The sequence below is a fragment of the Ovis canadensis genome, chromosome 22 (assembly GCF_042477335.2).
Source record: "Ovis canadensis isolate MfBH-ARS-UI-01 breed Bighorn chromosome 22, ARS-UI_OviCan_v2, whole genome shotgun sequence".
In the NCBI taxonomy this organism is placed as follows: domain Eukaryota; kingdom Metazoa; phylum Chordata; class Mammalia; order Artiodactyla; family Bovidae; genus Ovis; species Ovis canadensis.
The window spans coordinates 61,104,640-61,129,442 of record NC_091266.1 but is presented as its reverse complement, the minus strand read 5'-3'; the positions used below and the strand labels follow the sequence as shown (position 1 = coordinate 61,129,442).

Below are 24,803 nucleotides of genomic sequence, written 5' to 3'. Positions count from 1 at the left end.
ATTTTTTCCAAGCTGACGTTTTGGCACTGATGCTGCTCAGAGCTGTGAGTGACGTGCACAGTGGGTACGGAAGGGAGGAGCTTCCATCAGCACCATCTTGACCAGAAGTGTAAACAGACTCCTGGATTCTGAAACTTCCAGCTTATGCCAGTGAAGGAACTTAATTCTTGATGAAAAGTAGCAGCAAGATTTCATCAAATATAGGTCACAACTACACTGTAATACAGAAAACATGATTCACAGTTTATAACTTTCTGTGCTTTCCATAGAAATGTGTATTTCCCTAAACCCGTATATTATTAATAACCCATAAAATATTAACTTCACCTAAAAATGCATTATTAACAATGTAATCTGTGCAACGCACACATTGGTTTTCTTCAGATACTTTCTTTAGTAATCCCAAGCTCCCTTCTTCTTGATGTTGGTGAAAGAGACCTTTCTACAAATGTCGATCTGTAATGACAAAGAGGATTCACCAACTTACAGCAAGGAGTCAAGACAGAATCAATAAATCTGTCAAAACAGCAAGATTTCAAACCAAAGCTTGCTTCCCAAAGTTGAGAAAGCGCAGGGCCCTGGGGGAGTAGTATGTCTTTGGGAAAGCACTGCCTGTTGTTTCTGTTTACTGCGGGCGCTTTCTAAAATAGGATCTAAGGTCCTGGAGCCATCGGAGAGCCCACCACGAGGACACTCTTGCTGTCCTCAACGCATGTGCTCAAAGACGTCGTAAAAGAATCTGTGGTAACAGTCTACGCACGGCCTTGTGCTTACGGACCATTTTCCACTCTAAAACAACAAGCTGGCTTTGCTCTCTGCTGACAGCCCTGTGTGTTACCAACTCTGTGTGAATTTTCAGAAATGGTTACTGTTAGAAGGCACACATCATAATCCGGATCTCAGAAGGGAAAGAAGGAAGCTGTCGGCTGCCGTCTTCATGTGTTCCTGTTGAGGGTCTGGGAAAGGCTCAGCCCCGCAGCCTCTGAGCAGGCTACCCTGGGAATGGCAGCACCTATATATGGTGTGGATTCAATTAGCCAGGCCCTCTGAGAGGCACCAGGGGACCGTGGAGGACATGGTTTCTTGAATTCTCATTTGTAGTCTCACAAATAACGTTCAAAAGTCATTAGACCATGAAGAGTTTTCATTACCCTTCATCAGTCAACAGCCGTCACTCACTGATCGCGTGCCTCCTTGGGACATGGTGCTGGGTGCCACGGTGGGGAGTCAGAGGGGATGAAGGGTGGGAAACCAAAGTGGCTGAAAGAAAACACAGATACGTAACGTAGAAGCACGTGGAAGGCAAATCGTCTCAGATGAAAGCGAAGGGAGAGTGTTTCTAGAAATGTTGAGCTGTAGGTTGGAAAAGAGAGACTTAGATTTCATTGTATAAAGTGAGAAACTGTTGAATGTCAAAAGTTACTGGAAGCAAAATAAAAAGGTGAATAGCATAGTGGGACAAAAATTTGAGCTACATGACAGAGGGTTAAAGCCTTTAAGAAAACTTGATACAGAGCAACGAAGGAAAAATGCTCCAATAGAAATGAGGTGAAAGGACACAGTCCCTTTCAGAAGAAAGGGAAACAGCCTACAAACTGGCACAGATGCTAAACCTCATGAGTAATTTAAGAAACGCCATTAAAACTGTTACCCGAAAATGGGGCTTGCCTCTAGCTGGGTGTCAAGCCAAAAGACATGACCAAGAACACAGAAGGAAGGATGTCTTATGGAAAATAAGGAGAACACCAGGGAGCTTTCCCAAAGAGGTGTCTTCCCGAAGTTTAAAGTTAAGGGAACATGCATATTCATAAAGAAGCTTGAGCAGAGGAGAATTCAGCCTAGAACTGGGGCCAAGGTTGAGATACTCCCAGCTTTAGCTGGACTCAATTTAGCAACTGAACCACCACCAAGCTTTAGTTGATTGAAGCCAAGACGGTCAACATCATCACTGTTCCATCCTCCACCTGGACAGGTGCTTGTGATTGTTCAGTTCCTCAGTCATGTCGAACTCTTTGCTACCCCGTAGACTGCAGCATACCAAGCTCCCCTGTCCTTCTCCATCTCCTGGAGTTGGAACAAACTCATGTCCATTGAGTCAATGATGCTATCCAACCATCTCATCCTCCGTCGCTCCCTTCTCCTGCTGCCTTCAATCTATCCCAGCACCAGAGTCTTTTCCAATGAGTCGGCTCTTCATACCTGGTGGCCAAAGTACTGGAGCTTCAACTTCAGCATCAGTTCTTCCAATGAATATTCAGAGTTGGTTTCCTTTAGAATTGACCGGTTTAATCTCCTTGCTGTCCAAGGGACTGTCCAGAGTCTTCTCCAGCACCACAGTTCTTTAGCACTCAGCCTTCTTTATGGTCCAATTCTCACATCCATACATGACTACTAGAAAAACCATAAATTTGACTAGACAGACCTTTGTTTTTTTAACATACTATCTAGGTTAGTCATAGATTTCTTCCAAGGAGCAAGCATCTTTTAATTTTGTGGCTGAAGTCACCACTTGCAATGATTTGGGGTGGGGGTTTAGTTCCTACAGAATCAGAGACGTGTATCAAATGTTGTGTATATCCCTGGTGGCTCAGATGGTAAAGCATCTACCCACAATGCGGGAGACCTGGGTTCAATCCCTGGGTCAGGAAGATCTCCTGGAGAAGGAAATGGCAACCCACTCCAGTATTCTTGCCTGGAAAATCCCATGGACGGAAGAGCCTGGTAGGCTACAGTCCACGGGGTTGCTCAGTCGGACACGACTGAGCGACTTCACTTTCACTCTCCCTTTATGGCTAAACTATTGTTTCTTGACTCAGGACTCTGTACCTATATTCCCTGACTTCCCTTGAGATCACTGACTGCTGAGACCTGCTCAAGGACAAGCACTGTGGCCAGGCTTAGATCACGAAATGACTTAGGCCCAAAATGGCTTCTCTGATGTCAAGAAAGCCATGCCTAGCTCTTTCTCCAGAAACCCTCTACCCTGATGAAGTGAGGTACTTCAGTCCTGCCCGATTCTTGGTGACCCCATGGACTGTAGCCCCCCAGGCTCCTCTGTTCACCGGCTTCTTCAGGCAAGAATACTGGAGTGGGTTGCCCTGCCCTTCTCCAGGGGGATCTTCCCTAAACCTATCAACATTTCCCTTTTTTCATCTTTTTCGAGGTTGACTGAAACTGTAGTGACTGCACAGGAACAGTGTAGCTCTGAGGTGCGGGCCCCCACCTGCCTGTTCCTGCCCAGATCTCAGACACCTGTCCCCTGCCCACCCCCCTGCCCTCAGGTGGACAGCAGCTCTGCTGCAAGGCCCGGAGCGCAGGTCATAGCCCCTTGCAAGCAGAAGAAGAGGGACAGAGCTTACAAGGAGGCTGCCAGGCTCTAAGGGGCAGATGGGTTGCGAGAGGTGGTTGCAGAAGACCAGGCTTGGTTGGTAGCCCTGGGCCCCCAGGTCTGAAATGTCAGGCTGGGCTTCCTGTGGCTAGAGTTCCTGAGACCCCCCAGGACTCCCCCCTCCCACCCCAGGAGACCCTGCTTCCCACCTGGGCTGCTTTGCGCGGATTCTCTTTCTGGCAATTGACAAAGCAGATCTGCATTTCGAGTGGCGGAATGAATTAGCAGAAACCTGTCCAGGGGCATTTGGCGATTTGTGTTAGCAGCTCTTCCTAGTAAGGGAACTACCAAAGATCTGACTCTAGATTTCTGTCCAGGGACACTTAATGAAATATTTTTTAATAGTGAAAAACGAGACAACTTGAAGGTTCCACAGGATGGGAATTGCTATAAAGGCCATGGCAATATATCAATGGCAGGTGGGATGTTATGAAGTCTGCTGCTAAAAAAGCCACATCATATGAACCCTGAATTGGCAGAAAATGGTGTTTTTATGCAAAGAAAATAACCCTGAAAGTATATTACCCAAAGTTTATTAATGTTTTATTTGGAAATAATATGATATTGACAGGTAAGTTGTAAGAATGGTGCAAAGAATTCTCACACACCTTCACCCAGGCTCACCAGCTGTTCCCATTCCGCCATGTTTGCTCTCTCTCTCTACACACACCACACACACACTCAAATCTTCTGACACTCTATAAAATAATATATAACTTTATATTATAGAAAACTATATATGTGTATAGTAAGTACATTGCATCATTTTTATATAACATAATTTTATATGATATACTATGTATAAGATGTACACTATTTATATCTTATATGAATAATGTGTGTATAAGGTATGTTATTATATATGTACTATTACACGTTATTTAAAATCATATAATTCTTTTTTCTGAACTATTTAATTGAAAGTTGCAGAAATCATGACTTTCTCCCCCTAAAGAGTGACCTTCACATCTAGTTTTTATTTTCTCCCTTTTCTCTTCTGTACTTTCCAAATCTTATATCACTGTAATTAGATTAAAAAATAACTTATTGTTGTGTCCTAAGACATAGCTCACAACTGTTTACCTCTCAAATTTTTAAAATAATTTAAAGACTACTGGCGGGATACTAAGTTGATATAATTCTTTTGAAATCAGCTTAGAAATACCATCTAAGTTTTAAAACATACATTTCCTTTGAACTAATAATCCTACTCCTGGGATTCTATTCTAAGAAACTTTCAAATTTTAAAAGGGCATTATGTGAAAAAGTGAATCATAATATTCTTTTTATGAGAAAAAAATGTGAATAAGACAAATGTTCAACAAGAGAGAAGTGAGAACTAGTCTATCCTTTTGAAGAAATCTTATACATGCATTAAAATCACATGTGTGAAGGACTTACTACCACTGGAAAATACTAGTAAATGATAACCTGGGACCAATGGTCTGACTGAGTGGGGCGTGTGTCTGGGTGATCATTCCGACAAGCTCTGGTGGGGCCCCCGAGAAAGGAGCCTTGCTAAATGGGGAGGCCGCTCAGCCTGCAGGCCAAGATCATCTGTACCATCAGGAAAGGAGAGGCCAGAGACAGCCCAGAGTACGCTTGCCTGGGGACCCCTCCTCCAGGGACAAGCGAGCATGGACAGACCACCCCCACCCCCCCACCCTCCGACCATCCCAGGAGTTCAGCAATGAGGACTTGCCTTTCTCCTCATTCCCAAAGCTTGTCCACCACCGAGGCTGCCTTCTCTCCCACTAAATCCACCAGCGACTCCAGGATCATTCCCCATACAACTTCCTGGAAGGCGCTGTGCCCCCTGGACGTGACCCTATGAAATCAACCTCAGAGCTAACCCTTGGAGCTCAAAGTGTGCGTGGAGACTCTTGGACCAGTAATCCCGGTGGAGGGGCAAGCTGGCCCTGAGCAGAGCCATCAGCACCCTGGGAGGAGAGGCCCACCTCCAAAAAGATCAATTTTCAGAAACAGTGGTCGCTGACCTGGGGAGAAGGTTTCTTTTAAAATCCTGTGCATGGTCAGGGTTTCATTTTCACTTCACTCCAGGCTATGTAGCCCTCCTTGGTTGCTCCCACCCTTCTTGTCAAGGCTACTGTAATGACCTGATTTGCCCTTGGGAGGGGCCGCCGTCTCCCAGAGTTCTGAGCGCAGCCCTTTGGTTTCCTCGGTGGATGTTTGGCTGTGAGTGAACATAGCCTGATGCAGCACTGACTGTGAGATCGGGATGCTATGCTTTGCCAACCTTCTTGCTGGAGTCCCAGATAAACACGGGGTACAGGCTCTCACTCCTGAGCAGACCACAGCCAACACCCCCTCCTGCCCCCCCACACCCCCAACCAGAACAAAAGACTTGCTGCCACAGCTCTGGTGGATGCCAGGCCAGGACATGAAGGAATTGGTCATCCTCCAATATGATTCCTCCAGTCTTGCAAAAAAAAAATCATTCCTAAAATGACCAGAACCATAATTGTTGCTTGAAAAGAAAATCATTAAACGTAGTGATATTCTCCATGCCAAACACAAGATTGCAGCAGTTACATGTCCTTAAGGAATGCCTCCTTAAGTTCAGATCAGAAAGATTTAGAAACTGCAGGAGTCTCGAGGATTTGCAAGCAAACCCTATATATCTATGTCAGGATGTCAGGTCCAAGGGGTGAGCCAGCTGAAAGGCAAAAAAAAAAAAAAAAAGATGCAGTCCTCAGGAATCAACTTCCAAGTGCAAGTTTAAACTTTAAAATCAGTTGGGTCTATACCAAATGAGATCGGCAAGGGAGTGACATTTTAAAGGTTCAGGTCATTCAGGAGTAACAAAGACGACCATTCTGTCGGCCAGAGCAGCTGCTCTTTGATGTTTGAAAGGGCAGCAGACAGCGTACCCAGGTGGAATTAAGGCTGGATCAAGAGGCAGGAGAGTGGAGGGGAGAGGCAGGGAGGAAGCCTTCAACACTCCCAGACTTTGCAAACAGTGGGACACGTGGACACGCCCCAGAGAGAGTGAGGGCCGCAGGGCAGCTGTCTGCCGTCTCCCCTGCCTGGGAAAATGCGAGAACTGGGCCAGGGAGGAGAGGGATATTCAGCATGACTCATCCACCCTGGTCTGGAGACCAGAGCAGGAATCGGTTCATTATCACATGAGAGAAAGTCTTCACTCCGGTGAGCAGAGGCCCAGTTGTTCCCATCCTCTCCTGGGGAAAGAGTGAAGCAAGTGGCCTCTAGGACTGAAGCTCTTGGCGAAGCCAAGCAAACCTGGCCTGGAAGGGAGCCCTGGCAGAGAGTCCCGACTATCTTCCAGTGGCTCAAAGGAGGAAAATGAATCACCCAACCGTCTGCCCGTTGAAGCAGTTGCTTAGAATCAAGTTTCTGTAAGAAAATGCAGACCAGAAAATACCCTGTGGCTCACGGCTCTAGAACCTGTGAGGCCGGCACATCGTACCTGGTAAAGGCGGTCTTGTCTTTCTGCCCAGACATGCGTGTGAGTTGGTAGTAGTGAAATGTGTTTATTTCTGCCTGTAAATTTCCCTTCTGCGGCAGATTGTCATCACAAGTCTTGAAGGATCTCCACCTTTCAAACCTTCAAGGTCATGACTGGGTGCCACTGTCACTGGCCTGTGACTTTTGGGTGTCAGGGTGGCGTTCTAGGAGAATCTGGCTGGCTCAGTTCCTTTCTGGAACAGTGGGGTGGGACTCTTTTTTCAGAGGGAAGTCGTAAGTCAGTTTTCAAAAAGGCATCTTCTGAAGGAAAGAGCAATCATACCCAGGAAAGAGGATGGGCTTTCAGAGACGCTTTCCCAGTGCTGCAGAGCAACCCCGTCTGTTTAGCTAAACGTATAAAAGTGTCTCCAAATTAAAACGTGATTGCATGCATACTAAGTTGCTTCCATCGTGTCAGACTCTTTGCAACCCTATGGACCATGACCCTCCAGGCCCCTCTGTCCTTGGGATTCTCCAGGCAAGAATACTGGAGTGGGTTGCCATACCCTCCTCCAGTGACCTTCCCGACCCAGGGATCGAACCTGGGTCTCCTGCATTGCAGGAGGATTCTTTACTGATGAATCCACCGGGGAAGTCCATGGCTGTGGGGGTGGGGTCAAGGCAGGGCTCCAAGTCATACTGATGGGTTTCCGGGTGAGTCGTCACTTTTGCTGGCCTTTCTCCTGCTCATCCTCTTCTCTTGCAACACAAAACCCAGCAGAAATCAACTATCTCCAGCATCCAGGTGAATGAGGCCACACACACAGGATTTCTGTCCTTGAGAGAGCAGGGAAGGTAAGCGTGAGGACACACCACAATAGTGGGTTGTTTTCAGCCTGAACTGACAAGTGCTTGGGTCTCTAAAACTCCCAAGAGACAACTGGAAGGAGGGCAGCCAGATTGGTGTCACGTGTCACCACACCAGTCCCCCGGGCCTTCTGGTGTCTCCTAGTGATTTACAGCTTCAGGGAGATGGGGCTGGAGGAAGTGCTGGGGTGGGGCGGGGGGAGGGAGTGGAGGCCAAGGGCATTTGATCAACAGCACACGGGACAGTCCTGGGGGTCCCCAGGAAGGGTAGGGCTGAGTTTTGTGCCCTTGTGTGGTCACAAGAGCCAGCGTAGGAAATACACTAAAGACCCAGACAGATGCAGTAAAATGCAGTAATGATCGCAGCCCCTCTCTCCCCTCCAGGCTGGCATGACGTAAAGAAACACTGGGGAGACTGGAATTACATTCTCCTCTGTTTCATCGGTCTCTCTCCCTCCCAGCTCTGCTGGTCTCTGCAACGATTCTCTTCGAGTGTGTTTCCATTCTGCTGTTCTCTCTACATCTAGAAATGCTCACAACCAGAGCCACAGATGTCAGCTCACTGGTGTCATCGCTTTGCTGAAGTTCAGTGAAAGCCAAATATTTGGCTCAAAAATGGGCTTTTGAGTTTAATTGCCGGTGGTTACAATTATCTGCACAGGCACCCAGGTGATTTGAACGCAGCAGTGAATTCTCAACTCCCCGTGACACAAATGGCAGCCTTTATGTGGACGTGTCTATTACAGGAGGCTACACGCACGTCTCCGTGATCATGCTCCTCTTGGTGTGTGCATGCGGGCCATGAGGTCACTGCTGGGAATTCCTGAACTCAGAGGCGGGCCAGGGCAGGCATAGTATTTATATCTGACCCAGCCTCCACACAGAGAAGATTGCTGGTCTTGGCAAGTATTGATGAGTATTGATGAGGCCACAGTGTGTGGATCATGGCAACATGGCGGGCGGTTGACGGGGCTGGGTAGGGGAGAGGTGGACTTTTCAAAACAGGTCCACACTATCTAAGTTCTGTGCCAACCCTGGGACCTGAGTTCTGCTCCTTTGGGACCCCAGGCCTCAACAAAAGTGGCCTTGGAGACAGAAAATATTCCCCAAGTCCTGAGAGCTCTGAGACCTTCAGGCCAAATTCTCCCTGTGTGTTACAGTGCTAGAAATAGTCTCACAAGTTTCAAAGAATTTGCTTATTTATATAAAATGTGTGGAGGAGGGAATGTCTACCCACTCCAGTATTCTTGCCTGGAAAATCCCATGGACAGAGGAGCCCGGTGGGCTACGGTCCAGGGGGGTGGCAAAGAGTCAGATAAGGCTGAGCACAGCATAGCAGCACAGAAAATGTGTACCAAGGTCTACCAGGTAAGCATGTTTAAGGCTGTTAAGAATACTGGCTGATTAATAGATTCAGACATCCATTCATTCACTTCTTCATTGGGTCAAATACTGAGCAATGACTGTGTTCCAGGGCCCTGTGTTAAATCCTGGAATACCAGGAAGAAGAAGACACTGCCCCGTCCTTGGTGCTAATTCTGCAGGAGAATACAGGTCAGTTCAGAAGTGGTTTCCAAAACAGGGTGATATCAGAAAGGTAGAAACAGTGACAGTTGTGTCACTGAATCTGAAGCAACTGGGACTTTTATATGTGGGAGTGACGGTACAACATCGTGGGAAATGCCTTGGCAATTACCAACTAAGGGTAAATATATGGTCATATTCCTATGACCCAGCAATTCCGCTCCTTTGCTTGTTGTTCAGTCACTCAGTCACGTCCAAGTCTTTCCAACCCCATGGACTGCAGGACTGCAGGCTTCCCTGTCCTTCACCATCTCCCAGAGTTTGCTCAAACTCATGTCCATTGAGTTGGTGTTGCCATCCATACAACCGTCTCCTGTGCTTATACCCACAATCAATGTGTACGTACACCTACCAGATTACATTTATGAGAGTGTTCATTGCTGGTTTATTCACAATAGTTAAAACTGGAAACAACACAGATTTCCATTAAACAGGCTGGACAAATAAATTGAGGTCTAGTCATGCAATGGGATAGTATGCAATGATAAAAAGGAATAAACTATTACCACATACACCGTGTGTGACTCTCACAGACATAATGACGAATGAGAAAAGCCAGGTGAAAGAGACTGCCCACTAGGATCCTGTTTTTATCTGTGGTGGTAGAAATCAGCATAGCCGTCCCCCCCGGGGGAGAAGTGCCAGAAATACAAGGGCTGCATACATAAATGAAACTTGTGAAGCTGTGCAGTTAAAATCCACGCACTTTACTGCATGTATAACTCAGTAAAAATTTTAAAGTAAAAAATCTAGTAGCGAATACACAAAACAGAGTGCAATCAGTTGATGCTGAAGAGCACATAAAGGATCCCTTAGACTGTAGGAATTATGGACCATGTGCTGGGAAAACTTTCATTTCTTATTGTAAATGTGGACAATGTGCTGGGAAAACTTTCATTTCTTATTGTAAATGCTACAGTTCTAGGAAGAAGACACAGCGGGTAGAGAGCACCTCGGGACTGACCTCACCCACAGCACAGTGACCCTGGACGAAATGCCTTCCTGCACTTCACTTCCTGACACTTACGCTAATAACATCTGAAACTGCCTAATAGGGTTCAGTTCAATTCAGTTCAGTCAAGTCACTCAGTTGTGTCCAACTCTTCAACTCCATGGACTGCAGTACACCAGGCTTCCCTGTCCATCACCGACTCCCAGAGCTTCCTCAAACTCATGTCCATCAAGTCAGTGATGCCGTCGCACCATCTCATCCTCTGTCATCCCCTTCTCCTCCCACCTTCAGTCTTTCCCAGCATCAGGGTCATTTCCAAGGAGTCAGTTCTTCGCATCAGGTGGCCAAAGTACTAGAGTCTAATATGGTATCTGCACACAGACAACTACAAAAGAAGAAAAACTGATTTTCAGGGGTTTTTTCCTTTTATTTGTTTAGATGTCCTCTTGTAAAAAAAATAAACTTTGAAAATTTGGATTATTTTAGATTTATGGAAAAGTTGCAAAGATCACACAGAGAGTTCTCCCATACTTGGCAGCAGGTTCTCCTCTTGTCAATGTCCAAAATAATGTGGTATATTTGTCAGAGCCGCAAAACCAATGTTGGTACAGTAATGTTGGTACATCACTGTTAACTTCAGACTTTATTCAAATTTCATTAATTTTTCCACTAATGTCCTTTTGCTGTTCCAGAATCAGACGCAGAATACCACATTGCATTTAATATCTTTCCATTTTTAATTGACTTACAAATCAAAGTTAAACAGCATCCCTGCTTTCTAGGTGGTGAGGGTCAGAGACAGTGCAGTTTGCTGGCAGTGGGATGATCACAGGATTTAAACCTTGGTGGACTCTTCTTTGCGAAGAAGCAATCTGGTTTAGATGTAGAAGGGGCAGACTCTGGAATTAGGCAGACCTGAGCTGGGGGGCTGGCTCGGGTTTGCTCCTGAGGAGTTGTGAGGTCTGGAATATTTCATACTACTGAGCCTCAGTTTTTCATCTGTAAAATGGGAAGCTAAAATACCCCTCACTGGGTAATATGAGAGTTTATAAATAATATATGTGAGGTGTTTAGACCATAATAAATGCTCAGTAAATGATAATTGCCATTCTCACGCATCGTTGTTGGGTAGGCCTGTAACTAGCATTTAGGAAATGGATGTGTGGTCCTCTGCTACCCAGAATGTAATTCTCTCCTATAAAGAGACAGGTAATTTTTATCCCACCAGCTTACCATGGGTTACAACTCAGACATGCCTCCTCTGATTAAGTGGCCCTAAGCAGGGGCAATTGGGGGGCAGGGATGGGCAATTATATTCAGTCTGCTGGATTAACAGGTCAGTTGCTGGCGTCTTAATGTAAAGCTTTCCATCAGCAGGCATGGGTGTTACTCTGCAAGTATTTTACTAGGAAATAAGCATCTAATATATTAACATATATCTTTTACTTCTGAAAGGACTGTTGACACTCTTCCAGTGCTTTCTGACAAGTTTTATTGGTGAGAAAAAAATTAAAAGAATGCTTTTTTTGTGGAAGATTAACACAGCCTTGATTTCTGGGGTGTGGATACGTGTGCGCCTATGTGTATATTTCTTCCTCTTCTTCCTTTGCAGGGATCTGAGAGAGTTCTGTGTCACTTTCCAAAATAGAACTCAAAAGTAGGTCAGTAAAAGAGCTGTAAAACAGGTCAATTGCCATAAATCTAAGCAGACGAAGGAACTGGGGTTCAGCTTCGGAGAGACTGCAGGCTCAGACCTCTGGAGCCTACTCTAACAAAGCCTAAAGGACCATTTCTGTTTTTGGTGAGGAGGGATCAGATACTCTATTGTACCCTGGCTGACCACAAGCATTTTCTTTGCCAGGATGGCCCCCCTCTCTCTAGGCTGGAGATGATGGGTACTGGTCATCAGGACCTAAGTGGCAGATTTAAGCTCAGTGGTCATTAGGAAGCCCACCACGGGGTCAGGGACAGCATGCTGCCTAAGGATGAATAAGCAGGGGACTTCTTCCCCCTCTCTGGATAGGTCGGGAAGTGGCTGGCTTTGAACAGCAAAACCACACTTCTGGGTAATGCTTCTGGTATTCCGATGCAATGCAGCTGGACACAGACTCTCATCCCACATCACCCACCGGAGTGAGGCTGTAGTTCCCTCTGTGCCGCTGGAAAGGGGCCTAAAAGGATTAGACTGCAGGAATGGCTTTTACCTTACTCCAACGGTCTCCTCTTTAATGATACGTTGCTTCCTTACTGTGGTGGCTCATTTTTCCATATGGCACGCGAGACTGTCTACATCCTGCCCCAAGAGAGACAGCATTTTCCGGATGGGGAGGGAGTTTGCTTTCCCAAGACTGGGTTTTGTCAGATTTCTTGGCAGTCTCCCAGGTACAAGGGGCTCTCTAATATATGAGATTATGATTTTTAAGAAACCATCAAATTTGATTTTGTGACCAAGGCTCTTCCATGTGACTTTCTGAGTTATTACCGACACACACTTCTGGTTTTAAATTATTCTGACTCATGCTCTTATTTGTTTTTTCCATCGTTGGCAATATCTCCGAGTAACCACAATCCTTATCCATTGTCTGATTACCAGAACAAAACACAGTTTGAGGCTGTTTGGAGTTTTAAGAGACTTTTATTTTTTTTCTATTAAATTGAAAATAGTATCAGAAGTAACAGACTTAAATCGAAGATTTTAGAAAATAAAACATGTCCTGGTGCAGATTGCTAGCTCTGTGGAAATCAGCTCTAACTTGATTTGCAATGGTAATGGGCCTTAACTGGAATAATTATAGAGGTTATTGGGAAAGAAATGAAAGAGGTTTGGGAAAGAAATGAAATATTGCCTACTTATCTTCTTGGACCTCAGCAATAAATACACTTGCAGGGAATCACTGTTCTTGAGCTTGTGGTGGAAAGCTGCATAGGGAAGAAAACTCGTGAAGACCCAAATGGGAACATGGTCACACACTGGTTCATTTGTCCACTCAGCCAGAAACTGCTGCCCCTCCTCCTCTCCGGGCTGGGGGCTGGGCACCTGTGTGTGCCCAGTCACTCAGTCACTCAGTTGAGTCTGACTCTTTGCGACCCCAGGGACTGTAGCCCCCCAGGCTCCTCTGTCCATGGGATTCTCCAGGCAAGAATTCTGGAGCAGGTTGCCATGCCCTCCTCTGGGGGATCTTCCCGACCTGGGTATTGAAACCGTGCCTCTTGAATTTCCTGCATTGCCAGGGGGACTCTTTATTATGGTGCCACCTAGGAAGCTGACACTTGGGCATGTCAGGTACAATGATGAGCCAGTGAAGGAGGCCGGCCTCTAAGTGGTTCCCTGTCTAGTAATGTGGGCAAGCCCAGGTCATGCCAGCTGTGGGTCCCCAGAAATGTGCCAGAAGAATGAGGATGGCACCCTTTTGCCTGGAGTTCATAGGGAACCCCTGGTGGTTCAGATGGTAAAGAGTCTACAGTGCAGGAGACCTGGGCTCAGTCCCTGGGTCAGGAAGATCTGGAGAAGGGAATGGCTCCCAGCCCTAGCATTCTTGCCTGGAGAAGTCAATGGACCGAGGAGTCTGGCGGGCTATAATCCACGGGGTCACAAAGAATTGGACCCGACTGAGCAATCGACTGATACACGGAGAACACAACACAAAGAAATGGCACCTGTCTGGGCCTTGAACGTTGAGTCAGAGGGTAGAGAGCAGGAGAAGGACATTTTGACATTGAGAGAAGCGTACAGGAAACCACACTGGGTCAAACACTTTTCAGATGTTGAGCGGTCCCATATAGCTGAAGGATGGGACTGGGTATCAAGGGTGGGAGAAATATGAGGCCGGGAGCACTGGCTGTGAAGGACACTCGATATATTACTGAAGGCAATGAGGAGTCAGTGATGCTTACCAGGTATTCGTTTTATTTTTTATTTTACATTGGAGTGCAGCTGATTAACAATGTCATGTTAGTTTCAGGTGTACAGCAAAGTGATCCAGTTATGCACGTACACAGATCCAGTTCTCAAATTCTTTCCCCATTCAGATTATCATAGCACACTGAGCAGACTTTCCTGTGCTACACAAGAGGTCCTTGCTGGTTATCGATCTTGAATATAGCAGTGTGTATCTGTCAGTCCCAAACTCCTAACTTATCCCTCCCCACCCACATTTCCCCTTTGGTAGTTTGCTTTCGGTATACCAGTCTGTTTCTGTTTTGTAAATAAGTTCATCTGTATCATTTTTTAAAGAGTCTGCATATAAGTGATATCATGTGATATTTTCATTGAAAAACAGGGTGACGGGAGATGAGCTCCAGGAGCCTGTGACTCTCACTGAGCAGAGATACCGTAATTCCCTAGCCCTGGGACGCTGGGGGGCAGGGGAGGGGCCAGAATAGGAGGCATTTCTGAGGTTGAACTAACAGGACTTGCTAACTAATTAGAAGGGCGGGGTTGAGGGAGAGAGAAAGGATGGGGTCAGATGTGGCTTGAGTTTGGGGCCGAACCAGCAGGGAGGGAAGGAGGCAGAGGGGCCTGGGAGTCAGAAGGACCCAGTGTCCAATCCCAGGAGCACTTTCAAGGTTTCCATGTTTGGACAAGTCAGCTTTCAGAGCCTCCGTTCCTTCTTTCAAAATAAAAGCAAGAGCAGGATTCGCTGAGGGCTGATGAGACCCTGGAGGCCTGGGGCAGAGGAGATGCAGCAGAAGCTGTCTGCTATATCTGTTTGGGGTCTTCTCTGCATCACAGGATGAGTGTGGCATGAGAATGGAGGGCGTTGTCTGTGTCACTAACCTTCAGCACAGGAGACAGAAAAGCACTGGGGACGTTTGCTCAACTTTATTTTTCAGCCTAGGACAAAGAAGGGCTTCCCTGGTGACTCAGATGGTAAAGAATCTGCTTGCAATGCAGGAGATGCACATTCGATCCCTCGGTCGGGAAGATCCCCTGGAGGAGGGCATGGCAACCCACTCCCGTATTCTTGCCTGGAGAATCCCTTGGACAGAGGAGCCTGGCAGGCTACAGGCCATGGGGGTCATAAAGAATCAGACACGACTGAGGGGTCAACACACTGGGACAGAGAAAGCTGAAAAGCTGCTCATGAGTGTCACCGAAGAAAACTGGAGGCACAGGAATGCTGGCACTGTTTATACCTGGGAGGCAGCGATGAGCTTTCTCCACTGATGGGTGTGATGGGAGAGCTACTGAGTCAGGATGTGGTGGTAATGGAAAACGTCAAATGCCTGCTAACTGCTACAAAATGCAAATAGCATCAGATCCTAGCCTGGAGCTGAGTGCAGGAGGAAGAGCAATAGACCCCGGGCTCTGGAAACTGGCGGTGGCTTTTCTGCCTGAGTTCGTCAAGGAGTTCATGGGAGACAAGAGCCCTCCAGAAAGTGTCCATCAAAGAAGCACGGGAGGTATCATTCCTTTACGACGTTGTGTTAGTGTCCACACTGTAAAGTAACTAATAAAAAATAAACCAGTAAAAATAACCAATAAAAATCAATTAATTAAAAAAAAAAGCTTGGAAATCTGAGGTCCAGAAAGCACAGCCTGACATAGCTGTGGTGAAGAAGCAGGGCCCTGGTGTGGACAGATGGACGGATGGACGAGTGGAGAGCCAAACACACCCATGTCAGAGCAACTGGCCTCCCCAGAGCCCCTGAGAATTGCTCCTTCACCCTCAAAGGGAACTGAGTCCAGGCCTCTGAAGAGAATTAAAAGTCTCAACTGCAGAAAGACATGCTGCGCCCTCCCCACCCAATAAACCAGGTGCAACAGACACTTCCTCCGCTTCCCTCAGGCCCAGGCAGACCCTTCTCAGAGCTCCGTGGCCACATTTGGCCTCCACAGTTTCAGAGGAATCAAGAAACTGGAGAGGATCCAAAAGAGAGCAAAAAAAAAAAAAAAAAAAAAATGATTAAAGAGAGGAAGAATAGGACCCAAGAGGCAAGTTAAAGAAATTGGGCTTGATTTGCCTGAAACAGTAAAGACAAAATGGGAACTGCATTCATATACATGAAGAGGGCTGCTGTCCATTTATTTCCCAATTTCAAGAGCACAGGATGAGAGGCAAATGGCCTAACTTGCCACAGGAGAGATCATACACGTATGTGCGTCTCAGAATGGGCTCCCATGGGATTATCGCACCATAAGGCTGCAGGGGAGAAATCTGCTGGGGCCGTGGAGGTGTGGAGACCCTGGCTAGTCTCCAAAGTCATTCTCTCGCCCCCCCCCCCGCCTCCCCCTCCCACCCCCAAGCATCCCAGCTCTTCTGGCTTCTGGGAACCCAGGCGTCTTTTCACAGAAGTGAGTGGCCAGCCTCCATGGTGGGAGCATCTTTGCTTTTCTCTCGCAGGTCTCTTCATCCATGGCCTTTAAGCACATCTTCTCATTGACCTGTTCACAAGACAGTCAGCAGCAAATGCCAGCAAGTTCTCTGGCACCTGGTGACAAAATGTCTTGCCACTTCTGACAGTGGCAGTTTAGCTCAGGTCACTGCGTGACTGGCCAACCGTGTAGCGAACACATTCAGAACCTTGTGGAACTCCATGCTGCTGCAGCGTTTGCTTTGGTTGTCTCTGCCGTTGCCGTGCTTAGACCTAAGCACCAGCCATCACTGTGAGTACAGGCACTATCCGACCCTTGCTCATAGGAAGAAGAGCGTTGAGATGCAGACCCAAGCTTATGTGCCTGTCTTCCCCTTTTGTCCCCAGTTTGATAGGAAACCAGGACCCTTGTAAGAGTAAAGCGGGAGTGCCAGAGACAATTATGCTAGGACAAACTGGGACCTCAGGCCACCTTGTCTATAACTCTTCTTCAGAGCTCAAAAACAAAGGGAGTACCATTGATACTGAAATTATCAGGACTCCTTGGAAGCTAGAAAATATATAGAAATGGAATGTTTGCTTTATTAGATATGTATTAGTCATCTGTTGGAGAAGGCAATGGCATCCCACTCCAGTACTCTTGCCTGGAAAATCCCATGGACGGAGGAGCCTGGAAGGCTGAAGTCCATGGGGTCGCTAGGAGTCGGACATGACTGAGCGACTTCACTTTCACTTTTCACTTTCACACATTGGAAAAGGAAATGGCAACCACTCCAGTATTCTTGCCTGGAGAATCCCAGGGATGGGGGAGCCTGGTGGGCTGCCATCTCTGGGGTCGCACAGAGTCGGACACGACTGAAGTGACTTAGCAGCAGCAGCAGCAGCAGCAGTGGTCATCTGTTAGTAGTCACTCAGTTGTGTCTGACTCTTCAGGACCCCATGGGGTATAGTCTGCCAGGCTTCTCTGTCCATGGAATTCCCCAGGTAAGAATCCTGGAGTGGGTAGCCACTCCCTTCTCCAGGGAATCTTTCCAACCCACAGACTGAACCTGAGTCTCCCGCATTGCAGGCAGATACAAGGGAAGCCCAACTGCATGACTAATCACCACCCAGATTAGTGGCTCAGGACAGCAGAAATGCATTGCCTGCAGTTTCTGTGGGCCAGGAATTCAGGAGCAGTTCAGCTGGGTGGGTTTGCATCAGGGTCTTGCTGGAGCTGGCAGGCAGATGCTGTCCTGGGCAGCCCTCATTTGAAAACTCGACTGGGGCTGGAAGATCCACTTCCAAGATGGTGCACCCACGTGGCTGATGGCAGAGACTTCAGTTCCTCACTTCAGTTCTTCCCAGTGGGGTTGTCTGAGTGTCTTCACCACATGGCAGCTGATTTTCCCTCCAAGTTAATGACCTGGGTCCCTCATGCCCTTCAGGACTTGTCTCAGAACTCATATACAGTCACTTTGTGCTTAGTTGCTCAGTCCTGTCTGACTCTTTGCAAACCCATGGACTGTAGCCCACCAGGCTCCTCTGTCCATGGGGATTCTCCAGAAAAGAAGACTGGAGCGGGTTGTCATACCCACCTCACACAGTCACTTTGGCCTATTTTATTTATTAGAATGAGTCTCTAATCCCAGCCTGCATGAAAAGGGAAGGAAATTAACCTTTATTATATTTCTTGAATGAAGGAGGATCCACACATATTTGGTCACTGTTATCGTAAGTTACAATTGGTTGAGATTCCCTGCTCGCCTTTCTCTGAGTGCTGTCCTTTCATTCAGCCTGTCTGCACGACGGTGGGAGTGGATGGACCAGTGCAGCCAGGGGGCTGTCTGAAAAGCTGGTGATTTGGCCATGTGGCACTGTTCCTCCTGGGTGCTCTCAGTCACTTGGGATACTCACAGTGGGCACCACAGTAGGCCCGTATGAAGAAGTTGGAAGGTCAATTGCCGGGGTGACACAGATGAATATAGACGGGGGAAGGGAGTCAGCCTAAATGAACTTCCATGTCCCTTCTGGTGGTGAGCATGTCTGAGTTCCTGATTCCTCCAAGAGCATTCTTTCTCTGGTGTTTGGATAGGTTACTAACATACTGATTCTGTGCAACAGTTGGGGTATCAGAATCTGGGGGAGTTAATCTACTCAGAGGAGGCTCCTTGGGAGTGAGTTTCTAGAGGTGAAGAACTTTTGGAGTGAAGATTCTAAGAAAACAAAAGTGGACTTCATGTTATTATAGGCTGAGAAGATCATGAGCTTCAATCTCCCCATGAGATGGAATTAAAACGATTTCCAAGAGTCTTAATCACGGGCGATTGTGTTTGTTTACCTTTGCAGCAAGCCATGGGGGCTTGGAGAGATGAAAGCTGTTTTGTGAGCCTGAGTCTGAAGCTCCATCAGTAGGTCAAGTGGGAAGGAAGCTGACCGTTCCCTTAGAGCAGAAGTCAGGAGTGTCTGCCTGTAAAATCCTGCCTTAGGAGCATTTGCCTCCATTTTTCACGCGCTCAGACTCAAAGCAGATTGAGTTAAATGTGAGCTTGGATGAGAAATAAGTGCCCTGTTCATTGTGAATGCCCAGGCTGTAGAGCAAAAATAGCACACAGGAAACGGTACTGCAAAGGTCAATTCTTCTGGAAAGGAAAGGACAACAAGCCATCTATCTGAAATTTTAATGAGCAGACCCTGGCCTCTGACCCCATACCATTACCTAACAATCCAGTATTGAGTGCCACGTCGGCTTCCATTTCCTGCAAACCGGGAGGAGGCAGGCTTCTCATCCAAAGGCCAACCATCTGCTGGACCTGAGGTTCCCCCTCTGCCTAGCTGGCTGTTACTGGGGGTCATAAGTCTTTATGGATAGAGTGTTAGCCCAGGCTTCTTGCTTCACAGAGGTGGTGAATTGGAAACTGGAGAAAGCAGGGCTGGTGGGTAGGATTTTTACTATCTCCAAACCTCACCCCCACATTGGCTGTTTTGTTTCATTCAATCACAAACAAACCAAGGACAGTCCTGGGGGCACATTTAGCCCTTTGGAGAAAGCTTTGCAACTTCCAGGTTTTTTTTTTTAAAAGTGGACTTCAGTAGTCAAGAGCTGAACATGAAAGGAGAAAAAGAAATGGATCGTTCGGAAAGAAAGTGTATAAAGACTAACGCACAGTGCATATTACATCCATTATGAATAAACAGTTTAACCAGTCAGACAGATTCAAGAGGCCAGCAGCTGGGCTCATTTGAAAGTGAGTCTCCCCCACGGATCTCAAAGGACACAATTTAAAACTCCCTTGTGCAGTGTTTCTGGAAGTTCTAGGCAACAAGGGCAATCAGAACCACCTGGGTCCTTGCTAAAACTGTCCTTCCCAGACCTCCATAATAGGGACTGCCAGTGCACATGGGGTGTGCATTCTTAAAAATAGCAGGACTCTCCTGGCCTGGGGAGGTGTTCTATCAGCTCCTTGAATGCTCACTACCACCACCTGGGAAGTTTATATTTTACTTTCACTTAACAGATGCTAAACCCAAAGCTTGGAGGTCTGAATTAAATCTGCGCCTGCAAATAGGCCTGGTGTGGGCTCTGCTTGGCCACAGGAAAACGACTTAACCTCTAGACATTGCGATTTCCTCCTCTGTATCTTCAGGATCTTAAAATGAAACAATCCCTGGGAAGCGCTTTTAGCACAATACTCTGATTATATCAGGTATGTAATTAATAATGCAGTAGTCAACAAACAACCTAATGATTATTAAAGAGGCCAAGTAACCAGCTCACCCCATTCAATCGCCGGGATTGATCAGTTTGTCCGAGTAGACAGAGAAGTCTTGGAAAGCAAGAGGCGTTTCTTGTTGGTTTCCCAAGTCCTCAACAAAGCATTGCTAATTGCTAACGGAGAGAATGAAAGTACAAAGGACAGAGGGGTGAGTAGTGGGGCTGGATTGAAACTGGGGCTTGGACCCAGGCCTGGCTTCCAGACGGAGTGTTGAGATGCCTTGGCGCTGAGGAGGGCGTCCTGGGGCCAGTGCTTCTGGCTTTTGGGTTTTTTTTGTTTGTTTGTTTGTTTTGTTTTTTAAATAAAAGGCCTGAACGTTGTCTAGAGGAGTTGACCTGGTTCTTAGGAACATGGCAGAAACCTAGGGGTGGGAGGGAAATAGGAGGAAAGCCACTTTCCTGTAAAAAGAGGTGGTGAGGAATGGCGTCTCAAATACTGGCTAAATGCCTCTAGGAATGAAGCTTGGTCAGAAATTGGTGGGAGGTCACAGGACAGGTTTTTGTGCCTGGTTCTCCCTCTGGGCTGCACAGTGGAATCACCTGGGGCTTCAGAAACTTCTCAGCCTCCATCCAGGCTTCCCTGGTGGCTCAGATGGTTAAAAAAAAAAAAAAAATCTGCCCCAAACTGGGGAGACCTGGGTTCGATCCCTGATGAGGAAGATCCCCTGGAGAAGGGAATGGCTACCCACTCCAGTATGCATTTTGCCTGGGGAATCCCCTGGACAGAGGAGGCTGGCAGGCTACAGTCCATGGGGTTGTGAAGAGTTGGACAAGCCTGTGCGACTAACACTTCAGGCTCCATCCATGGCTGGAGATGCTGAATAATCTGGGTGGGGGTGTTATTAACCCCTTAGTCCTTAGGGTTCTAATAGGTGGTTAAGATTAGGGATCTCGGTGGTTCCACAGATGGTGGGCACCCATCTTGATGCCCCAGCTCCTTCAGTCTGCATAGCCCTCTCCTCGCTGGTCCCATGGTCTAGGAGAAGGCAAGCCCTGCCTTAATGAACACTCATACTGTGCTCTTTGAGGTCATGGAGGCAGAAGAGAAGGAGACTGCCAAGAGCTCAGACTGGAAGCAAGTCTCCTTCATCTCACTGCTGTTTCCCAAACACCCGGTGCTCCCTGGCTGGAGAACCTCATTTCAAGGGCGTGGGAGGGCACCCAGGAATCAGTACTTTTGACAGACAAACCCAGTCGCTTCTTACATCGGGAAACTTTGGGAAACATTGCTGTGCACCTTTCCTTTGGCAGGAGGGGGCGGGGGAGGGGTGGTCCATGCCAATCTATGATGGTAAAACCTAAAGCAACGCCTCAAAAGCAGCATGCCCAGAAGTCGCGTGTCTTCAAGTCCAAATTCAGTCTCCGGCAGGAGATGTCCCCGTTTGGGAACTTACGGGACCGGCCCGGCTGGGGAGCGGCGGACAGCCTTTCAGACCGGCTACCCGCGTTCCGCTGGTTCCCGGCGGGCCTGGAGCGAGCAGCCGAGTCATCATTTCCAGCCTCAGACTGGAAAGCTGGACCGTGCCGCCGCGTGTGCTCTTGGCAGCCGGGCGCCCGGGGCCCCGCGGCCACATCACCCCGGGGCGGGGATGTGTGTGCGCTCCTGCGCCCGGCCGCCACCGAGCCACGTCTGTGCCGCCGCCGCCGCCGGGGCGCGCGGCCCGGGAGGCGCCCTGCCCCGAGCCGCCCCGGGGGTGGGCGAGCGCCGGCTCTGGGCGGGACCCTGGGCGGGGGTTGGGGGGGAACCCCGAGCGGTCTCTAGGACCCGCGGGACGCCGCCGGCGGGCGGGGGAGACGATAATTTGTTCCGTGGTCAGGAGAACGGTGACTGCGGGCCGTGGATCCATTTCACAGGCCTGCCTCCTTGCCCTAACGATCTTCCTCGTCCCGGGGCCAACTCGGACAGTTTGCTCATTTATTGCAACGGTCAAGGCTTGGCCCGTGCCAGCACAGCGCGCGCGCGCACACACACACACGCGCGCGCGCACACACACACGCCAAGGGAAAACTTTCTTTTAAAAAAATGAAAGCCTAGACGAGCTCTTCCGCGGCCCGGGCGCTGCGCGAGGGGGTTCGGAGCTGCCTCCCTGCGGCAGGAAGTCCCCGCGGGTCGCGACGCCCGGCCCCTGCCCGGCGCCCGCGGGGGATGGTGCAGCGCCCGCCGCCCAGCCCGAGAGCTGCCGCTGCACCGAAGGCCGGCGACGATGGCAGCGCGCCCGCCGCCCGCGCCCCCCGCCCGCGCCCTCCTGCTCGCCCTGGCCGGGGCTCTGCTGGCGCCGCGCGCGGCCCGAGGTAAGTGGCCAAGCCCAGGCGGCGGCTCGCCCGCCAGCCCGCTGGGGACCCGTCCTCCCGGGGCTCCGCGCGCCCTTCTGGGGCGGGGGGGACACTCAGGGGCGCATGGCGGCTCGCGGGGACTCGGCTGCGGAGCGCCGGGATTCGCGCACCCGGCTCGGAGGGGACCCCAGCCGCTCACCCCCAACCCACCGCCCAGGTGCCAGCTCCCAGGGGGAGGAGGGAACCCCTGGCTTGGGGCCCCGAAGCCGCCTGCGCGCGGAGCCTGGGGGCACAGCCTTGGGGCCGCTCGCGCGCCTTCCCCTCCCGGGGCTCATCTGCCAGGGTGTCTTTCCGCCTTGACAGTTACACGTGTCGCTCCGGAGGATGCGCGCGGGTCCTCTCACCCTGTCCCTGATGAATACCCCCCGACCCCCATCTCTGACTCCGGGTCACCTCTCCCTGAGGTTCCCTGTCCGCCCCTGCCTCCCCCTGGGATCCACTGCGCTGGGGACGCGCCGTCACCGCGCAGGTGAGCCACCTCGGTACCTACAGGTGTGCCCGCCGCCTTCCACGGCACTCTCCACTTTTAAAAAATGGACTCTCGTGCTCACTTCTTTAATGTTCTTTCCCTCTTTTTTCGGACTCCGGATAGCTCCCCCGTGGTCCGCGGCGGCCAAACCTGAGCAGAATCTTTCTGTCTCCCGCCGCTCCCTCACGTTCTCTGCCAACTAGTCGGTTAAATCAACTTTGTGTAAAGCGACAGCTTAACTCCAAGCTAAGCTAAAGTGTGGCTGTTGTCGCCGTTTTATAAAGATCTAGGTTTCCCCCAGTTGTCTACCGTTAAAGTAGGGCACCTGTGGATCTTTTTGCACGATGAGAACTCAAACAGCAGGTGCCTTTTTAAAAATTCGCAAGTTTCTGCGGGTCCCCGTCCCCACCACCGCCGTCTTTCTGCCACCGGAGGCGCTGTCGGCCTAGCGATGAAAGGCTTGCCTCATCTCCAGCTCCAAATTTCTATGGTTCTGTATCGCAGGCATTTATTTTTTCAGCAACTGGCCTCAATGAAGAACCGTTAGCATCTTAGGGTACGTTTAGTTTTGCCATTGCCACGGATACCCTCTACCTTCCCCCTGCACCGCATCTACTGTAATGTGGCTAAAACCCAGCTCTCATTAAAACCCACATGCCAATGAAGACCAATTTGGAATTAATGATTAAATAAAAGGATTGCTCTAAGCAAGGAAGAAGCAATGAGATAGCCAAGAAAAAATACTGCTGACTGTTTAGTTGAATAACTCTCTGACCTGCAAGTGAAAATAATAGTCATCAAAAATGTTTTGAAAGACTTTTGTACACATTGGTCCTTTTGAATATTTATTGAGAAAGAACTTTTGAAAAAACTGAAACAAAATCTGAGAGTGTGCCTGAGGTGGTCTTTGCCTTGGCACACACTCTGTACACATAAACAGAAGTCCACTGAACGTGTACAATAAATGCTTTTTTTTTTAAAGAGGAAAATGTTTACTGAGTGAAGCTAGTAATGGGAAATTATTTCATGGAGGAAGGACTTTTATTATTTTATGGCTGCAGCTTTGGTTGAGAGAGTTTTTCCCTAGGATAGCTATGACTCAGAATAGAAAACCAATTAAACCAAAACCTTTAGAATGGTCCGGGGGCCCCCCAGATGGCACTAGTGGTAAAGAACTCGCCTGCCAATGCAGGAGGCATAAGAGACACAGGTTCGATCCCTGGGTCGGGAAGATCCTCTGGAGAAGGGAATAGCAACCAACTCCAGTATTCTTGTCTCGAGAATTCCATGGACAAAGGAGCCTGGTGCGCTACAGTACATGGGGTTGCAAAGAGTGGAACATGACTGAGTGAGTAACACTATCACTAGAAAACCAGTTAAGCTGAAACATTTACATGCTGAGATATCCCCGGATTCACTGCTTGTTTATCCTTGGGTTCTCAGTATCAAGTCTTAAATTAGTTGGTGCACCAAATCAGAGCATGGAGGTTGTTTAAAAACCCAAATGTGTAATGAGACGTCTCTTTGTGTTGGCAAGAGTGAGGGATGAGTTACCACTTGTTGAAGACGGGGCATATTTTGGGTTTCTCTCTGTGTGTCTCCCAGAACAGTCTCCTGTGTGGTGCCCTTCGGGGTCATCTCAGCCCTTATTGTTGCTGCTGCTAAGTCACTTCAGTCGTGTCTGACTCTATGCAACCCCATAGACGGCAGCCCA

General features: G+C 48.6%; 1 protein-coding gene across 1 annotated transcript in view; it reads left to right on the top strand.

Annotated features, from left to right (window-relative positions):
- Positions 1-21,907: 21,907 nt before the first annotated feature.
- Positions 21,908-24,803, top strand: part of ADAM12 (ADAM metallopeptidase domain 12) — a 401,034-nt gene continuing 398,138 nt past the window's right edge. Inside the window, exon 1 of the mRNA XM_069566850.1 lies at positions 21,908-22,578. Within this exon, the coding sequence (XP_069422951.1) occupies positions 22,491-22,578 (88 nt within the window). The 5' untranslated portion in view covers positions 21,908-22,490. The remainder of the gene's footprint in view (positions 22,579-24,803) is intronic.